Source organism: Dermatophagoides farinae, chromosome 3 (genome assembly GCF_024713945.1).
Source record: "Dermatophagoides farinae isolate YC_2012a chromosome 3, ASM2471394v1, whole genome shotgun sequence".
NCBI lineage: Eukaryota > Metazoa > Arthropoda > Arachnida > Sarcoptiformes > Pyroglyphidae > Dermatophagoides > Dermatophagoides farinae.
Genome location: NC_134679.1, coordinates 479,605 through 497,175, shown reverse-complemented (window position 1 = coordinate 497,175; position 17,571 = coordinate 479,605). Strand labels below are relative to the sequence as shown.

The 17,571-nt window shown below is 29.6% G+C and overlaps 8 protein-coding genes across 14 annotated transcripts in view; 4 read left to right on the top strand and 4 right to left on the bottom strand.

Annotated features, from left to right (window-relative positions):
• Positions 1-765: 765 nt before the first annotated feature.
• LOC124498613 (uncharacterized) lies at positions 766-7,083 on the top strand. Of its 3 annotated transcripts, none has more exons than XM_075729586.1 (3): positions 766-1,542; positions 6,009-6,494; positions 6,573-7,083. In XM_075729586.1, the coding sequence occupies exons 2-3, from the start codon at positions 6,416-6,418 to the stop codon at positions 6,833-6,835; spliced, it is 342 nt and encodes a 113-aa protein (XP_075585701.1). In that variant the 5' UTR covers positions 766-1,542; positions 6,009-6,415; the 3' UTR covers positions 6,836-7,083. The 3 variants fall into 3 exon arrangements, with proteins under 3 accessions (XP_075585701.1, XP_075585703.1, XP_075585702.1); XM_075729588.1 differs by lacking the exon at positions 766-1,542 and adding an exon at positions 5,384-5,509; XM_075729587.1 differs by lacking the exon at positions 766-1,542 and adding an exon at positions 5,396-5,840.
• On the bottom strand, positions 7,045-8,571 carry Naam (Nicotinamide amidase). Its single transcript, XM_047062394.2, has 2 exons — positions 8,114-8,571; positions 7,045-8,042 (listed from the first exon to the last, which is right to left on the bottom strand). Exons 1-2 carry the CDS (start codon positions 8,134-8,136, stop codon positions 7,235-7,237), a joined length of 831 nt encoding a protein of 276 aa, XP_046918350.2. The 5' UTR covers positions 8,137-8,571; the 3' UTR covers positions 7,045-7,234.
• Positions 8,572-8,668: 97 nt separating this feature from the next.
• LOC124498607 (lysosomal phospholipase A and acyltransferase) lies at positions 8,669-10,429 on the top strand. Its single transcript, XM_047062393.2, has 3 exons — positions 8,669-8,931; positions 9,016-9,393; positions 9,466-10,429. Exons 1-3 carry the CDS (start codon positions 8,820-8,822, stop codon positions 10,245-10,247), a joined length of 1,272 nt encoding a protein of 423 aa, XP_046918349.2. The 5' UTR covers positions 8,669-8,819; the 3' UTR covers positions 10,248-10,429.
• Positions 10,356-11,818, top strand: LOC124498610 (uncharacterized). Its single transcript, XM_047062396.2, has 3 exons — positions 10,356-10,607; positions 10,662-11,137; positions 11,201-11,818. The coding sequence occupies exons 2-3, from the start codon at positions 10,919-10,921 to the stop codon at positions 11,705-11,707; spliced, it is 726 nt and encodes a 241-aa protein (XP_046918352.1). The 5' UTR covers positions 10,356-10,607; positions 10,662-10,918; the 3' UTR covers positions 11,708-11,818.
• Position 11,819: 1 nt separating this feature from the next.
• On the bottom strand, positions 11,820-12,562 carry LOC124498612 (peptidoglycan endopeptidase RipB). Its single transcript, XM_047062399.2, has 2 exons — positions 12,410-12,562; positions 11,820-12,333 (listed from the first exon to the last, which is right to left on the bottom strand). Exons 1-2 carry the CDS (start codon positions 12,453-12,455, stop codon positions 11,927-11,929), a joined length of 453 nt encoding a protein of 150 aa, XP_046918355.1. The 5' UTR covers positions 12,456-12,562; the 3' UTR covers positions 11,820-11,926.
• A 135-nt stretch (positions 12,563-12,697) lies between these two features.
• Positions 12,698-13,493, bottom strand: LOC124498611 (uncharacterized). The gene is made up of 2 exons (XM_047062397.2): positions 13,300-13,493; positions 12,698-13,231 (listed from the first exon to the last, which is right to left on the bottom strand). The coding sequence occupies exons 1-2, from the start codon at positions 13,491-13,493 to the stop codon at positions 12,817-12,819; spliced, it is 609 nt and encodes a 202-aa protein (XP_046918353.1). The 3' UTR covers positions 12,698-12,816.
• LOC124498368 (clotting factor G alpha subunit) lies at positions 12,865-16,529 on the top strand. Of its 2 annotated transcripts, none has more exons than XM_075729585.1 (4): positions 12,865-13,647; positions 14,253-14,368; positions 15,037-15,545; positions 15,602-16,529. In XM_075729585.1, the coding sequence occupies exons 3-4, from the start codon at positions 15,287-15,289 to the stop codon at positions 16,372-16,374; spliced, it is 1,032 nt and encodes a 343-aa protein (XP_075585700.1). In that variant the 5' UTR covers positions 12,865-13,647; positions 14,253-14,368; positions 15,037-15,286; the 3' UTR covers positions 16,375-16,529. The 2 variants fall into 2 exon arrangements, with proteins under 2 accessions (XP_075585700.1, XP_075585699.1); XM_075729584.1 differs by lacking the exon at positions 12,865-13,647 and adding an exon at positions 13,680-13,742.
• Positions 16,530-16,987: 458 nt separating this feature from the next.
• Positions 16,988-17,571, bottom strand: part of LOC124498272 (uncharacterized) — a 47,622-nt gene continuing 47,038 nt past the window's right edge. For all 4 annotated transcript variants that reach the window (XM_075729582.1, XM_075729581.1, XM_075729583.1 and 1 more), the window contains one exon: positions 16,988-17,550. In XM_075729582.1, coding sequence (XP_075585697.1) covers positions 17,417-17,550 — 134 coding nt within the window. In that variant the 3' untranslated portion in view covers positions 16,988-17,416. The remainder of the gene's footprint in view (positions 17,551-17,571) is intronic.

Here is a 17,571-nt window from a genome sequence, read left to right as displayed (position 1 = left end):
TCCATCTTCTATTCACAGGTAAAAATGAATGGTTCTATGTGTGTGTGCGGTGAATTCAGATTTTTTTTTTTTTTTGGTTCCCGTTTCGAAACCAATTGATTGGTCCGATACAATTATTGTCAAATTTTCTTTTTTTTTTTTTGTTCTTTCGTGTTTGCCACCACCACCACCACCACAACCTTCCCAATTACACAATCATCATCATCATTATTTTTATTTTTATTAATAATAATTATCAATTTGGCATTTCGTTTCTTCCTTCAAAAAAAAAAAAAAAAAAAAATGTTTGATTAATCGGATAAAAAACAAATGTTAATGCCAAAAAAGAAACGAGAATCCATTATCTACAGATTAGATTCTGAATTGTTTAAAGAGAAAAAAAAAGAAACACAAAACTAAAACGACCAAAAGAATTACAGAATTAGAGAAATCGTTTAATATTATTTCTTTAAATTTTTTTTTCATGTTCTAGAAATAAAAACAAAAATCCAACCTTTTTTTTCATAATTGTAATATGCGATCTGTCTGTCTCTGTGTGTAATTGTATGAAACTGAATGAATGAATCCGTAATGCGCATGCGCATCAAGACAAGCCGAATTTTAATTTTATTCTCTTTCCATCTGTTGTAGCGGTATTCTTATGTGTGTATACTGATGTTTATGTCGGTATTATTATATACACATACATTGTTGCTGGAACAATCATCATGGAATTTTCATCATCATCATCATCATCATCATTGAGGATTGTATTCTGGAACATAATTTCTATTTGGGTTGCTTTGGGCTTGTGTGTGTGTGTGTGATATGTGGATGACTATGAAAGAAAAATTGAAAGTTTTCTACTGAAAAACAGAGAAAAAAAAAGTCACAATATGAGATTCTCTATTTAGATATATGATGAAAAAAAAGCCAGAATCGACGAAAAAAAAAAAAATAACCACCGCTTATCTACTTTTTTTTTTGCTATATTCGTCAATGTTTGAACAAGACAAATAATTTCGTCGATTAGATTCAATATATATATACATTATTATTATTATTATTATTTCGAAATGTGAAAATATAAAGCGCGCATAAAAAACATACACATTCACACACACACAAATAAAAATGATCATTGATTGAGAATATTCTTATTCATTGTTTGTTTAAACATCATCGTCATTATAAACATTTGTATCAATATATCACAAACATTGTGTTATATTAGCGATGAAATGAAAATAAAATAATTGTAAAGAGACATAAACCTTTTGTTGTCATTATTTTTATTTTGTTTTTATTTTTTGGACTCGTCCATTACTCGAAAAAAAAAACGACCATCAGCCAGCCAGCCAGCTGCAATTTTTTCTTTGTTTTTGAACGAAAATAGAAAAAAATTTTTTTTTAGTTATCATATCATTCAAATATGTGAATTTGTCGTCAGCAACAAATCCAAAATAACACAAAAAATGTAATCAACTGATTCTGCAATTCATTGTGTATATGTAACAAGGAATATTCTTCTTCGTTTTTAAATTATTCAACAACAATCAAATGGTAAGTTTTTTTTTTGTTCCTCTGAGACATATTTAGAATTTGAATTTTAAATTTTTCAATAACCAAAAAAAAAAAAAAAAAAAAAATGATTGACAACAACAAATAAAAAAAAATCCTAAATCTTGGGCCCTTGAGCACATTGATTTTTATCAATTTTTATGCATTCGTTTTGTGAGATTTGTGTGATCATTAAAAAGAAATTTGTCTTCCAGATTTATTTTTTCGTTCGTTGAACATTTTTTTTCGTTTTTCGTTTTTCAAACTCTAACGATCATCATCATTATATATATTTGGGTGAAAAAAAAGAGAATTCAAAAGTCTAACATCAACAACAACAACAACAACAACAACAACTGCTGAAAAAATATCAGAAGTCAAGTTAATCTTTTTTCAAGTGAAAAAAAACGACACTGATAACAACAATAATGTTTAGCTATAGCGAAAAACGAAAAGTAATATTCCCGGAATAGAATATTTCCAGGAAATTTTTTTTTTACTAAAGTTAATTTGAAACATTGTAAATAATGGAATTTTTTTTTTTTTTTTTTGAAAGTCAAATGATGATGATAATGATAACATGTTATTGTTGACTTAACACTTTGTCTGCTGCTTTTTCATTGCAACTATTGTTTGGTTGTTGTTGTTTTGTATATTGAAAACCAAGAAACAAAAAAACAAAAAAAAAAATCAAAATTTCCCTTCTCTGCTGTTGGTTGTTCGATGTTATTCAAGAATCAAAGCAGAAAAAAAAATTCTTTTAAAAATTTATATTCAAAACTTTCGGAAAGTTTTTTTTTCCATCCATAACAAACAATTCTTGTCGTTGTTGTTGTTGTTGTTTATTAATAATGAAGTTGGCGATGATTCTGATTCACCTATAGTGACTCTGTTGTCATCATTATTATGATGTGAATATTTTAATTTTCTAAACTTTATTCAACATCAAAAACCTATAGTCGCTGTTGGTTGTGTGTGTGTGTGTGTGAATAAAAGATGCTGCACACTCACGCACACACACACACACAAACACACAGCAGATGTTATTTGATAAAAGAGAAAAAAAATTCAAAATTTAAAAATACTGACAAAATTGAACATGAATCTACGTGAGCGAAAAAAAAATGAAAACAAATCTGTCAACATTTGGTTGTTGTTGTTGTTGTTGTTGGAAAAAAATATTGACGCCAAACAGGAAAAAAAATTGAATACTTTTGCTTCGAAAATGAATGTATCCCACACACACACACACACACCGACAGACACACGTAGACACCAAGTGTTCCAAGTGAGACTTTTAAAATTCAAATATGAAAAAAAATAGTAAATAAACAACATGGACTGAAAAAAAAGTTGTGATTTTGACTGCTGCTGAAAATAAACGATGTTGTTGTCGACGAGAGAGAAAACAATATTCATCCACATATCACACACACACACACACACATGCACCGGTATAAAAATTTCTTGGCCAATTTTTCTTCTTTTACTTACCGGAATTGCATTTCAAATTTCAATTTTTTTTTCTTGACTTTTCTCTTGTTTTATTTACTATCGTGCAATAATAATAATAATAATAAAGTGTAGGAGTGTTTGAGATTCTGTCCGTTACGTTTCTTTACAATAATGAAAACATCTGTGAATTTTTTTTTTTGGTTTGAAATAAAGAAAAAAAAATTAAATAAAATGAAAAACCAATTCATTCGTCGTTTGGTAACAAAAAAAAAATGTTTGATTTCTGCTTTCTCTCCATGTGTGTGTGTATGTTTTTTTAAAATTTTCTTCAAACAAGAATTTTTTTTTCCTTCTCTTCAACCAATTCTTTTCCATTACTGTTGTTATTTGGTTGAAATTCTATCCAACAACTTTTTTTTATTTTAAAATCATTGAATTTGCTGATTCTATTGGTGTGTGTGTATGTGTTTGTGTGTGTGTGTGTCTATGTTTACTGTGTGGATGTGATGTGAATTGAATAGTTAAAAAGTGTTGGCGGTGGTGGCGGTGGTGTTAAACAGAAATATATGTTTTTTCTCAATTTCTTAGTGTGTGTGGGGGTGTGCGTGTGTTGGAACAAATCATTTTTGTCTCTTTCATTTTTTTTTTCACATTTTGTTGGTGTGTTCAAATTTCATTGATTTACTATTCACAGAACCAAAAGAAAAAAAAAATTTTTTTTTTCATGTTTTGTGTATTGAAATTAAAAAGTTTTTTTTTATTCCCATTTCCATTCTTTCTCTTCTGCTTGATGACTTGTAATTTGATCTTGGCATCCAGTCAAGGTTATCTGGTCTTCAATTTTTTTTTCACCATCCAATATCTTTGATTATTGATCGCTTTCGATGATATATAGAGAACAAAAAAAAACAACAACAAACCAAATTCCAAACTAAATATAGAAAAAGCGAAAAAGATTAAATCAAAATCATCCAAACATTGAATGAATGGAACCAGATATATATGGTATATTGACATTATTTTTGGTTACCAATGTAATTTTTGGATGTTTTTTTTTCTTCATTTTGCAAATCGGATTCTTCTATTTTGTTCAATGATTCTGTGTGATTTGATTCTTTTCCACTTGATTACATATTTTTTTTTTTTTTTTGATGTTCATCTTATCCATTTTCTTCTTTTCATTATGTCCAATTTTTTTACGGTATTTGTAATCGATTATTCTATACATGTTTGGTCTGTGTGTGTTGTAATCGGAATTATTGCGAAAAAAAATCTAGATTCCATACACACACACACACACACACACACACAACGAGTACACTTATCCATTCATGTCATTTATTTGCTACGTCATTGTAATGAAATTTCGTGATAATAATTATTCGTACAAGCTTAATATTCTGGCATGTATTTTTTTTTTTTTAATGTATTTTTGATCTTTTAATTTTTTGGATTTGTAGTCGTTTTTTTTTTGTTACAATACAATTTTATTATGGACCGTTAACATAAATCATGATCATGGCCATGAGAATTAAGCCTATTTTCATTATCCAAGATTATAAGAATATTCTGCTCATCACAATAGCCAAAAAAAAAAAACATTCTCTTGCAATATCCACTTATTGTATAATAATAATAACAATTTAAATCGATTAATCCGATTGATTTAATTTTTATTTTCAAATTAATTTAATTATCTTTTCGCATCAATTTATTGATTAATTTTGCACGAATGAAGAAAAGAAAACAAAAACAAAATTCTCCATGTTTTCTGGTTAAACAAAACAAAACAAAAGAAATTTTGTCTGGACATTTTTGACAAGGCGAAAACTTTTTTCTTCTGCATCGATGATGATTATAATTGACCCTGTGTGTGCGTATATGATGTCCATTCAAACGTATCGAAAAGTATTGATTGACAAAAATGTAATAATAATAAAAATGGAAAAGTTTTTAGTGAATGAAAAAAAAAGAAATTAACCAAATTAGATTGCCTGGTTTTTTTTCTCATCTTTTGATGGTGGCAAATATTATATTTCCAATTTTCAATACGATGATGATGATGATCATGTGTGCCATTCAATGTGTATGGATTAATTTCATTTTTTTTTTCGTTGTTTCATCAGAATAAGAATATGAGTCATTTGTTTTACATCAGTAAAACAATGACGATGACGACGGATATCACATTACGGAATTTTTTTCGTTGTTGTTGTTGTTGTTTATTCTGTAATGTTTTTCTTTTCATTTAATAATTTCAATTCAAATATAATACATCATCATCATCATCATCGTATGAAATATCTGACTATTTCTCTCAGTCTGTGTGTCTGTTTGTGTGTTTGTTGACACTATGTACACACTAACATGTTGTGTGCTCTATAGAGCAAGAAACGAGAAAAAAAAAAAAAAAAAAAATAAAATACATTTTCCTAATAATGAAACATTCTTCTCTTGGTTCCATTTGACGTCATTCATTCATTCATCCATTCTTTAATCATCAGTGTTTCAATCGGTAGGGGCCATTAAAGAGATGATTAACCAGGCTTGTTCGAGTTTAGCCAGACAAGATTGAAACACTGGATAATCTACTACTCTCTGGTTTGTGTGGTGGTGGTGGTGTGTGTGTGTATGCAGCAGAATGGCAATAAAACAAAAATTTCATTTGGTCAATTGTATTTTGTGTTTTTTTTTTTTTTTTTTTTGGTTTCAATTTTCATTTTATTTTCGAATATATCCATTTATTCAACATTGAAGAAACAATAAAAGAAAACCAATGACAACGACATTATGAAATAGAAAAAAAACAATCGTTTCTAGATTGATTTGAAAGCATTCCGATTATTGTAATAATAATAATAATAATAATTGTCCCGAATCGGTAGTTTTCCAATACAAAATAACCACAATGAATTTAAGTCTTTTCTCCATTACCAATGAATTGATTCAGTACAGGTCCAATTTCTGCTTTGATTAATTGAATTTTTATTTCGTTTATTTCGCTCACCACAAAGATTTAGATTTTATTTTGGGCCACAGCAAAAAAAAAAAAAATAACAATTGATCTTTAAAAATCAAAACAAAAAAAGAAATGTCATACAATCAACGTATGTACACGGTGATGATGCTATTGTTTCATTGTTTGCATCATTCACTTCGTTCTCCATCATACGATTGTCCGACATAAAAAGCAAGTTCATCAACAACATTCAATTCATCAATCCATCATCAACTATACAACGACAACAGAATCGGAAAAAATTATTTAATTGAAAACAAAAAAAAAACAAATTGTAAATATCATTTTTGTATTCACAAAAAAAAAAATACATTATCAAACAATCCAATCCAATTCATCAAATTCACCAAAATCAAGAATAAAAAAAGAAAAAGAAAATCAACAATCAAATCACGATTACAAATGAATAATATGCGTGTTGTTTTTCTATTTGCCACCACTGTCATTTCATTGGTCTTGTTTATAGTCCTCGTTATGCAGGGTAATGCATTCAAATTGATCAATGTCATCAATTAATATTGATTTCATTATGTTTTTTTTTTCATTCATTCATTACTAGGTGCACCGTGGAATAATATACAAATATTTTTCTTATCGGTCATTATCATTATATTGATAGCAAGTTTAGTTGGTTTTATATTCGCTGCCATACGTAATTATTGTTGGACAACAACCATATCATATAGTAATCCAACACCAACAACGTTGTATACAAATCCACCACCAATTGGATCGGCTGAAGCTGAATTTCAGAATGAATATATACCTGTATTTCCAATGAGACAATTACAGCCACGTGTTGATCTTGATAAGCCTTATTAATGTGTAAAATCTACATACCAAATATTGAAGTCGCCGACAACAACAACAACAACAACAAAAAACCAAGCAGCACAACAACAACAACAACCACAAAAATCTGGCCAAATCGATATAATTCCAGCGTCCTCTTCTTTTTTTTTTTTTTTTTTTTTTTTTTTTATGTATGTTACCCTATCTCTATGTCTAAGATTTGTGTAAATTAATTCTTGTTATATTCATTAAAAAGCGATTTTTTTTATTCAATCAAATAATTTTTTTGTTTTGTTTTACAATCAATAAATTAATCAATTAAAAGTTTCACATAATGCAACAACAGAAATTTGAAGATATAACTACGAATGGTGATTGTGAGAGAAAATTTTAAAATCATAATCATCACCATCATCATCATCATCATCATCATATTGCGTCTAATTTCAATATTTTTTCTTTATGTATCAATACTGATTGTATTAATCGATCGGTAGTTATCATTTTAACATCTATTTCTAGAAATCTAAGCGGATGGAATGGTTTAACACCTCGACTAGCATCCACTAATACGAATGTTTCTTGTCGTTGACAAAAATTTCTTGCATCATGACATGTTTCACGTACACAATAATCGGTAGCAAGACCACAAACAAAAATTTGATCGATTTTTTCGTTCTTAATTATTTCTTGTAATGTTTGTGATGATTGATGTAATGAATGTTCGACAAGTGTGCCACGAAATGCAGAAAAACATTCTTCATCACGTTTTAAACCTTTCATGATGGAAATTTTTTTAACCGTAGGATTCAATGATTGCGGTTCTGTTATGAGTCCAGCTGCATATTGTGCTCCCCATGTATTTTCCACACAATGTTCGGGCCATTTTTGTACCGGTGCTTTCGGTGTTACCGAACTTGAAATAAATGAACAATGATCGAAAGGATGACAATCACGGCTATAAACGATAAGATCAAATTTTACATATTGTAAAAGCCGATTAATGGCTGGTATTACTTCGGCAGCTTCTTCACCATTGAAAAAATTCTTCAATGACATTGATCCATTAACAAAATCATTTTGTACATCGACAATGATCAATGCCCAACGTCGAACAGTTTGGCTAGCTTGATGGCCATTCGTAATATTTGGTTTATCCAATATAGGTGATACGGCATCCGTATCTTCAAGATAATCTGACAACACAAATGGTGTATAATAATCTTTAATATTTTTACTACATACATAACCAAATGAATCAAAAATTAGATTAATTTTATAACAAAAAAAAAAACACATCATACTTACCATTGATCGTTGGAATTTTCCATGGTGAAAAGAAATACTATTGGTAATAATAAAATAATAAAATAATACAATAATGAAGATTCAATGTTATTTTAAAAAAAAACTTGATTTGTTCGATTGATGTTGCGATCTCACTTGACCATCATCAAATACTACAGTTTGTGTGTATAAAACCGGTTGGTTTCAAATAATTTCTATTTCGATACTCGGTAGCTACACAATTAGAAAGAACCAGACAATTAATTAATTTGTTCAAAATTAATTCTTCAATATATTGAAGATATTACTGTGACAAAACATATGTCATATGATATATCGAATTATTGCTCATGTGCTGTGCATGTAAAATTAAGTGGATGCGACATCTAGTGAATACTAATAATAATAAAAAATCACCAACAGCATCGCCATCTATTCACAAAAAAATAATTTATCTGGAAATTTAAAAAATGTTTTTTCTGTTATCAAAAAATGAAAAAAAAAATCTTACATAAGCATAATTTATAAAGAAAAAAAAATTATCAAAATTACTTAAAATATGCTTTCATTTGCAGAAATAAATCATTCGATTATTCATCATTAGCTGCATTGATTTTGTTCGTTCACGATCATTTGTTTTGGACACAGCAAAAATGAATTGAATTGAAGTGGATTTGGATTGTTTGTTTGTTTATTTTTCAATTAGATAATTCTTGAAAAATCCGGAATGATTGCATTGGATAGTGAAAAATTCTTCGTTTTCACCATCATCTTCGCCTTGATATGGACCACCGCCAACGGTGGCCAATCAACAATGAATTTGACACCGATAATATTGGGCAAGTATGATGATTTATAATCATTGATCATCCATATGTAATGGTCAAGTTTTTTTTTTGCTGGTTGTGTGTTGCAATTTTTAGTTCCAGGTGATGGTGGCAGTCAATTGGAAGCTAAACTGAATAAATCAAGTGTACCACATTATTTTTGTGATCGTCAAACAATGGATTATTTTAGTGTTTGGCTGAATCTTGAGTTATTAGTACCATTCATAATTGACTGTTGGGTAGATAATATGAAATTAATTTATGATAATCGTACCCGAACAACACATGATAATGATGGTGTTCAAATACGTGTACCGGGTTTCGGCAATACGACTACAGTTGAATATGTTGATCCAAGTCGTTTACCAATTTCTGGTTATTTTGGTCGAATGGTTGAACATTTTGTAGTGGATTTTGGTTATGAACGTGGCCAAAATATACGCGGTGCACCATATGATTTTCGTAAAGCTCCAAGTTTGTTATTTAAATTTTTCATTTTTCTAATATTAAAAAAAAAATCTTAATTCAATCAATTTTTTGCTCTAGATGAACTACAAGATTACCTGAAATCGGTAAAAAAATTGATTGAACAGACATATCGTATGAATGGTGAACGACGTGTTGCAATCATATGTCATTCAATGGGATGTTTGGTCATGTTGAAATTTCTAAATGATCAGCAACAAAAGTGGAAAGATCATTATGTACAATCATTCATTACACTAGGTGGACCATGGGGTGGTTCGGTGAAATCAATCAAAGCCTTTATATCGGGTGATAATTTCGGTGTTATTGTTGCACCATCATTAACCATCCGTGATGATGAACGTACATTTCCAAGTCTTGCCTATCTTTTACCAAATGATAATGTTTTCGATACCGATCGTGTTCTAGTGGAAACAAAGCAACGAAAATATTCCATAAAAAATTATCAACAATTATTCCATGATATTGATTACAATGTTGGTTATAATATGTGGTTAGATGTACGAAATATTACCTATGATCTGACCGCTCCAGGTGTTGAAGTTTATTGTATTCACGGCATTGGTCATGATACGATAAATAAATTAATTTATGATAAAAATCAATTTCCTGATCAACAACCTGATCGTATTGAATATGGTGATGGTGATGGTACGGTGAATGAAGAAAGTTTAAGTGCATGTAAACATTGGCATCATAAACAGAAACAGCCTGTCCATTATCTACCAATTCATGATATGGATCATATGCGTTTATTAAGTGATCAAAACATTATGGCCAATTTTCATCATGCATTAAAATCGTCGAAAAAAAATTCCGAAAAAAAAGAAAAAAATCAATGATTGATTGATCACGAATCGAATTTATTTATTTATTTATTTAATTAGAAACAATAAATTATTGCTTGTTTTTCACAAATAACGTGAATGAATGTTTCGATTTTTTTTCCCATTCTCGGCATTGAAAAATTATGAGAATGTTAAAAAGCATGTTTTTTCCACATCAAATTTAATTCAATTTTAAATTGTTCCATTTTATTCATTTTCTTTAATTTGTCAACGTTTAATGATGATCCAATTTTTTTTGGACGGAAAACGATGTACTACTAACCTAATAAAATTTAGCAGAAAAAATGGATGTTTTTTTTTGTTTATTGCCAAAAATGACCGGTATTTTCTGTGGTTATTGTTGACGAGTACGATGTACGATAGACCTTGGCCCAAAAAAAAAAAAAAAAAATTAAGTTTCCATTTTAGTTTTGTGTTTCAGATTTTATTATTATTTTGGATCCCTCTTTTATCTCTACCATGTGTGTGTTTTTGGTTGTTGCCGTAGTCGTGGTAAGAACATCCTTCGATCAACAAAAAAAAAAAATGAAATTTCAAACGTTTTATTTTTGCTGCTGGAAATTCATATATAAAGACCCATGATGATGTTACAGAAATCAATCTGATCAAAACGATTCAAGAATTTAAAACAAAATTTGACAAATCAATCAATCAATCGATAAAAAATGAAATTTTTTATTGTAACCATCTTAGCCATCACCGGCACCATTGTTTTGGCCAATGAAAATCCATCACCATCTTCAACATCGGGTAAATTGAATATGCAACAAGTGGAAGCATTGCTTCAACAAATTGAAAAAGATGAAGCTCGATTAAAACCCAACGTGCCGAATGATCCAACCGTTACGGTTGCATTGCAACAACTTTTCACTCAATTTCGTCAGGTACAGGTCAATTTTTGTTTTTGTTTTAAATTAATTTTTTGAAATTTATATTTAAAATTCTAGCTAACTGGTGCCTATGTTGATGTATTGAACGCAGTGAATAAACAAATTGGCCTGCCTAAATATCCAAAATTACCCGGATTAACACGTTATCGTCGTGGTATTCGTGAAACAGCACCATTCAAACAAATTATTGAAAATGTCGAGCAATTAGGTACAAGTATTTCAGAAGTTGGCCAATTAGTTACACGTACCGTATCAAGTATTAGTGATGATTCACGTAAAACCGTGATGAAACAATTTCAACAATTCACTGATTTATGGTCCAGTCAATTGAACGAAATTTCACGTATGTTTGATCCATCAGTAATGGCAATGTATAGTGCTAATGAATTACAAGGACGTGATGATAATGCAAATTTTGTTGATGAAGTACAACGTCAAGTACAACAATTGGTTAAAGATATTCAACGTTATGTGGATAATTTTGTAAATAGTATCCGTAATCGTGTTACAGGTTTAAGTAATCAGGTTTTTCCTGGTGAACGTAGACCAGTTTTAAGCATTTAAATTAATTAATTAATTTCAATCGAATCAATCATCTGAACATTTAACACTCATATTTCCACTTTCGTTATTATCATTTGAATTTGAAATTAAAAAAAAAATTTGAACTTATTGATTGATTGATTAATTGTATCTTTTATTTATTGGCGCATTTTTTAACAATTTTTTTTTGGCCATCTGCTTTTCGTACATACAAATGTGAACATGGATAGAAAAAAAAATTTACCAACATCGAGCAACATGAGAAATATGATAACTCCAAATATTTTCTTCACGAACTTTAGTACCGGGTTTAGGTGCATTGACCATACGACCATGTGCCGATACAATACCAACATGATAGATTGGATTACCGAAAAATACCAGATCACCTGGTTGATGACTACCGTATGCAACATGATGACAATGGTTATCATTATATTGTGCTGCAGCTGTACGAGCAATTGTTTTATGTGTTCCCTGATAAATGGAATATTGTGCCAATCCAGAACAATCAAATCCAACGATATTTGCACCTTCACCAATACCTTTGGATTTTCCATGAATACCACCACCACCCCATGAATATGGTACACCAATTTGTGATCGTGCTGCCTTTACAATATGTGAACCATCACCATAAACATGGTCTATGTTTGTATCGAATAAAAAAAAAATGAAAATTATTGATTAATTCAACGACAACAAATGTATAGTAATACTTACTGATGGCCAAAGCACAGAATAAAGTTAATGTTAAAAAGAATTTCATGATTATCGGCGATTATTATGATCGAGAAATGATCGAAAATTGAATGAAAATAAATTGGAAAAAATTGTCATTTATATATCAATCACACATGATGATGATTAATGTACTTTTTTCTTTTTTGACCTATAGATCAAAAAAATCATAAACACTTGTGATTTCATTACCAGATTAATTTAGAGTTAATTAATCACATGTGGATATTTGATTACATTGTTTTTTTTTGTATTTCTTTGATTCATACCTGAGTGTCGCAAGAAATTATTATTTTCAAATAATTTATCGTAAACATAGTGTAATATATCAGTAATGATATTGATATGGATTTTTTTTCACTTGTAAAATGGCTTATTGATTAATTAATTTATCTACGACGACGATAACCTCCCATCATTTTACCGCTGCCACCACCACCACTTCGATTGTCGTGTCTTCCCATCTTATTACCACCACCGCCAATTATGTTGTCTTGATATCCACCACCACCACCACTTCGGTTGCTGTATCCTCCCATCTTATTACCACCACCGCCCATCTTGGTGTCTTGATATCCGCCACCACCACCACTTCGGTTACTGTATCCTCCCATCTTATTACCACCACCGCCCATCATGTTATCTTGATATCCACCACCACCACCCATCATGTTGTCTTGATATCCACCACCACCACCACCCATATCACCACCACCATAACTCATCATTCCTCCTCCTCCTCCACCTCCATACATCATATCACCACCATAATTATTGGCCATCATCATTGGCATTGGCATCATCCTAATTAATGAAAAATTTTATTTTTAAAATTTCTAATTTTTTTTCATAAATTTTTAAAATACAATTACATAGGCATCATCATCATACCGCCGCCACCGTAACTATTTCCGCCATAACTATCATCGCCACCACCACCACCACCACCGCCACCAATAATGATAAGATGTCCTTTATTTTTGCTACCACAATCGATTGATGATATATTCACAAGAATGATGACCATCGTAAACACAATGATAAATTGAACAAAATTTAAAGTCATGATGATTATTCAAGATGATCAGATGACATACAACACAGTGTTTACGAATCTTGTGTTTACAAACAATGGAATGTGATTTACCGATTTCGACTATTTATACTGAGGATAAATTGAGAGCAATGAAAACAAAAAATTCAATCACTCCAAGAAAATAGTGAGTATCGATTCGGTCGATTAAATTCTTTCATTTAATAATGATAATTTGTCTGATCAAAAAAAACATTTCAATCATGAGAAAACAACAATAACGTGAGTAAATCAATTAACAGAACAACAAAAAAAATTCTCACACTACATGTTAATATATCTATAGAAACCATTAATCAGATAATCAAGCTATTAATTAGAAAAAATTTCATCCAAAGAAATTTCTGGATGATGTTGGCCATTATTTTTAGTAACCCAGTTATTTGTCTGTTGTTGTTTTTTTTTTGTTGATGAAAATATTCTCATTAATTTTATTTGATTGATTTTTTATTATTGTTTTTTTTTCACCACCATCATCATCATCATAATCATCATCATCGTTCAAAGTCTTACCATTATCATCAAAAAGCCATAAATTTTATCATCATCATTGGAGATGAAATGAAATCATAATGATGATTTTTTTGATATCAACATGGAAAACCACAATGTTTTTGTTTTCCAAATGGCAAAAAAAGCCTTTGTTTTCAAATCAAATCAAATTAATTAATTATTGCATTTAATCATTAATCATCATTTTGCATTTTGTTTCCTTTTTTTTTGGTTTTTTAGTCTCATCACCACCACTACCACCAACACTACTACCGCCATCAATAATAATCATTGATTAAATGATGACAAATCAATCGATTTGAATCGATATGTCGATAATAGTGATAAGAAAAATGGTAAGTAAAATTAAGTAGGGTTTCTCACACACACACACACACAACTTGAATACGGAAGTAAATCGAGATGATTTTTTTTTCTGTTTGTTTGTTGTCCGTTTCCCATTGTGTGTGATAATAATCAAAATTGAATTTGATTCAATTCATTTCAATTGGTAATCCACAAAAAAAGAGAGAGAAAAAAGTCGTTCATCAGGATTTGCCTTTTTTCTCTCTCTAGCTCTCTAGTTTTCATTTCATCAATCCACTCGAACTTTGAATGGGAAGAAAAAAAAAATAGATGAATGAATGAGAAAAAAAATAGAGTAGCAGGGTAGTAGGGGAATAACATGATTGAATGACGCCAAATTTATACATACACATGCTTTGATGATGTTGATGATGATGAGAGAAAGATAAAAATTGTTTGACGTCCGTTTGTTGCATACACACACACACACACATAGAACAGAGAGACTACATTGGTCATGTATATTTTTTTGGTTAATTTCAGTTTGGTTCGTTATGAAATGTTTCAAGACGGATATCTATAATATATAAATCACCGGCCAATTATCATCATCATTATATGACATATATCGACGATCTATATGTCGTATTTAAATCAATTAATTAATGATATTGTTGTTGTTATTTGTGTCATTTTTTTTTTTTTTTTTTTTTGGTAGTGGTCATTTTTTTCAAAATTTAATGTTCTGTATATATGGTGTACGTGCGTAATGATGTGGAAGAAACAAAATAGTGGGAAAATTTCCCAATTTTTTTTTTGTTCTTTCATTCATTTTTTTTGATTCATAAATAACCACAAATCAAATTTGGCCAAATGTGATCTTGATGGATGATCACTACTATATATCATATTTTGATTGAAAACAAATTTTTTTTTTAAATATTCAATGTGTTGTTTGATGTTCAATAATGTCGATCGATCTCATAAATTGTGGATTTCAGTTGAGGAAATCAATGTATATCATCATAATCATCATTCTATACATATCATCATTCATAATGTACGGATGTGAAATGAAAAAAATTCCTTCAATTGATAATGATAACGATCAATGGATATTGATTGATGATTTTAATTTTGATAATTTTATTGTTGATAATCAAAAAAAATTTTGGCATCATAATTCCGATTGGCTAGTGGATGATGAACCAGAAAATCTTTGTATGGGTAAGTCAATGATGAAATGGATTTTTTTTTGTTTTGACTTTTTTTTTAAATTTCAGGCATGAATATCTATCAATATAGCTGCCATCGTAAAGAAAATGTTCAGGTGAATAAAAAAGGTTACCTGGAAATCATGGCCAATATTAATAAACATATAAAAACTGGTTCTCATGAACGTTTCCTATTTAATGGTGGCATGATTTCGACCAAGAAAAGTTGGCTTTATGGCCGTTTTGAAATGAGAGCCATATTACCTGAAGGTCGATCACTTCGTTCCGTTTTCATTCTTCGACCGGTGAAACCAAAATATTCGGGTGATTGGCTTTCGAATGGCCAAATAAATGGCCTGGTTTATGCACAACAACATAGCGCTATTATTGCCGGTATTCATTATAAAATGCCTGCTGGACAATCATATATGGGACGTAAATTATATACACAACGTAATATAACTCGTTCATTCAATCATTATACGATTGAATGGTCTGAACAATCGATTCGTTGGATGTTTAATGATTTTATATTTTTTCAACACAATGTTTCGAAACCATTTGATCAAAAATTCAATATAATACTACAATTGGGCGTTGGCGGGCCAGAATTTGATACCAGATCCGGTGCTTTGCAACAAGATGATTCAAAACATTGGCATAATAATCGTTTTATAATTGATTATGTTCGTATTTATCAACGTGCATCGAAAATTCAATTTTATTCACCATTATCATCAAGATCTTCTTCATCGTCATCATCAAGATTATCATTAGCTAGAATGTCGTGCAATTTATTATTAATTTTAATAATCATTTTACTTCGTAAATTATTTATATGAAATATAATTTTCATTATTCATTTTTTTTATTATTCAAATTAGTCACCTTGGTTTTGTTTCTTTTTTAGTGTTTTATTTTTCCACAAAAATTATTTTTTTGCTCATTAATAAATAAATTAATGATGATGATGATGATTTGTCAAAAAAAGGTAAAATTTAATCATTGGTTCATCGGTATGTTAACAGATGGCAGCACTTTCATGAATTTTGAATTTATAATATCATTTCAAAACACCACGTTTACTAAAAGAATTTCAATAGTTTGTAGCCGATCCACTGTATATATCAACAAACCATATATAGGGGCTTTGTTTTAGTTTATATACAAATGTGTAGAATAAGATTCGATTCGATCCGATCCGATTCGAGAATTATGATCCATAATCTTTCTTTTTTTTTCCTATTCATTGATTCTGATTTCTTTCCATCATCATCATCATCATCATAATTCTTTTTTCTTTTCGTTATGTTGCTATAATCATCATCCTAATCGAAAAACAAATATTCCAGAAATATTCTCTTTCTCTCGGTTGTAAGTGTGTGTGTGTGTGTGTGTTTGTGTTTGTGTGAGATGTTATTGCATGAATGAATAAATAGAAAAACGAGAAAATGATACAGAATAGATAAATTGTATTTACGTTCCGTTTTATAGTTACAATAATAATAATAATAATAATCACAAATAGAAATAGCGAAAAAATAAGTGAATGTGAAAAGGAAAAAAAACAAAAATGATGAATAAATGATTCAAACAAAGTAAAAGTAAACGTAAGTAAAAGAAAAAAAAAGAAAAATGGAATAATACAGAGAGGAGATGGATAGATGACAATAAAACAACATAAAAACAAATGGGCAGGCAGATTGATCCAGTAGAATGGTGATGCTGATGATGATGATGATGACGATGGTGAGAATTTTATTCGTATTCATATGATTTCATTGATGATAAAAGAAAGAAAAAGTTTTTCCATTCTTTGGATAACTTTATAGAAATAATAATAATAATGATGATGATACAGAATATTCTTTTTCGCATGGAATATCAATGAATGTTGAGGATACAAGGAATGGAAATTATTATCATAAAAACCAATGAATATAATTGCTGTATAAATAACAATGATGATGATGGCGATAATGTTGTTGTCGTTGCACCATTTCCAATAAAACTTTTCACTAAGAATCAACAAAAAAAAA

Bases quoted from the DNA above. Each gene is read 5' to 3' on its own strand.
- LOC124498611 (XM_047062397.2), bottom strand. From the start codon at position 13,493: ATGACTTTAAATTTTGTTCAATTTATCATTGTGTTTACGATGGTCATC. The intron at 13,232-13,299 runs GTAATTGTATTT...TTCATTAATTAG, and splicing joins GGTATGATGATGATGCCTAT to GATGATGCCAATGCCAATGA.
- LOC124498613 (XM_075729586.1), top strand. From the start codon at position 6,416: ATGAATAATATGCGTGTTGTTTTTCTATTTGCCACCACTGTCATTTCA. The intron at 6,495-6,572 runs GTAATGCATTCA...ATTCATTACTAG, and splicing joins TATAGTCCTCGTTATGCAGG to GTGCACCGTGGAATAATATA.
- LOC124498607 (XM_047062393.2), top strand. From the start codon at position 8,820: ATGATTGCATTGGATAGTGAAAAATTCTTCGTTTTCACCATCATCTTC. The intron at 8,932-9,015 runs GCAAGTATGATG...TGCAATTTTTAG, and splicing joins TTTGACACCGATAATATTGG to TTCCAGGTGATGGTGGCAGT. The intron at 9,394-9,465 runs GTTTGTTATTTA...TTTTTGCTCTAG, and splicing joins TGATTTTCGTAAAGCTCCAA to ATGAACTACAAGATTACCTG.
- Naam (XM_047062394.2), bottom strand. From the start codon at position 8,136: ATGGAAAATTCCAACGATCAATG. The intron at 8,043-8,113 runs GTAAGTATGATG...TTATGTATGTAG, and splicing joins GAAAATTCCAACGATCAATG to TAAAAATATTAAAGATTATT.
- LOC124498612 (XM_047062399.2), bottom strand. From the start codon at position 12,455: ATGAAATTCTTTTTAACATTAACTTTATTCTGTGCTTTGGCCATCA. The intron at 12,334-12,409 runs GTAAGTATTACT...ATACAAACATAG, and splicing joins ATTCTGTGCTTTGGCCATCA to ACCATGTTTATGGTGATGGT.
- LOC124498368 (XM_075729585.1), top strand. From the start codon at position 15,287: ATGTCGATCGATCTCATAAATTGTGGATTTCAGTTGAGGAAATCAATG. The intron at 15,546-15,601 runs GTAAGTCAATGA...TTTAAATTTCAG, and splicing joins ACCAGAAAATCTTTGTATGG to GCATGAATATCTATCAATAT.
- LOC124498610 (XM_047062396.2), top strand. From the start codon at position 10,919: ATGAAATTTTTTATTGTAACCATCTTAGCCATCACCGGCACCATTGTT. The intron at 11,138-11,200 runs GTACAGGTCAAT...TTAAAATTCTAG, and splicing joins TTTTCACTCAATTTCGTCAG to CTAACTGGTGCCTATGTTGA.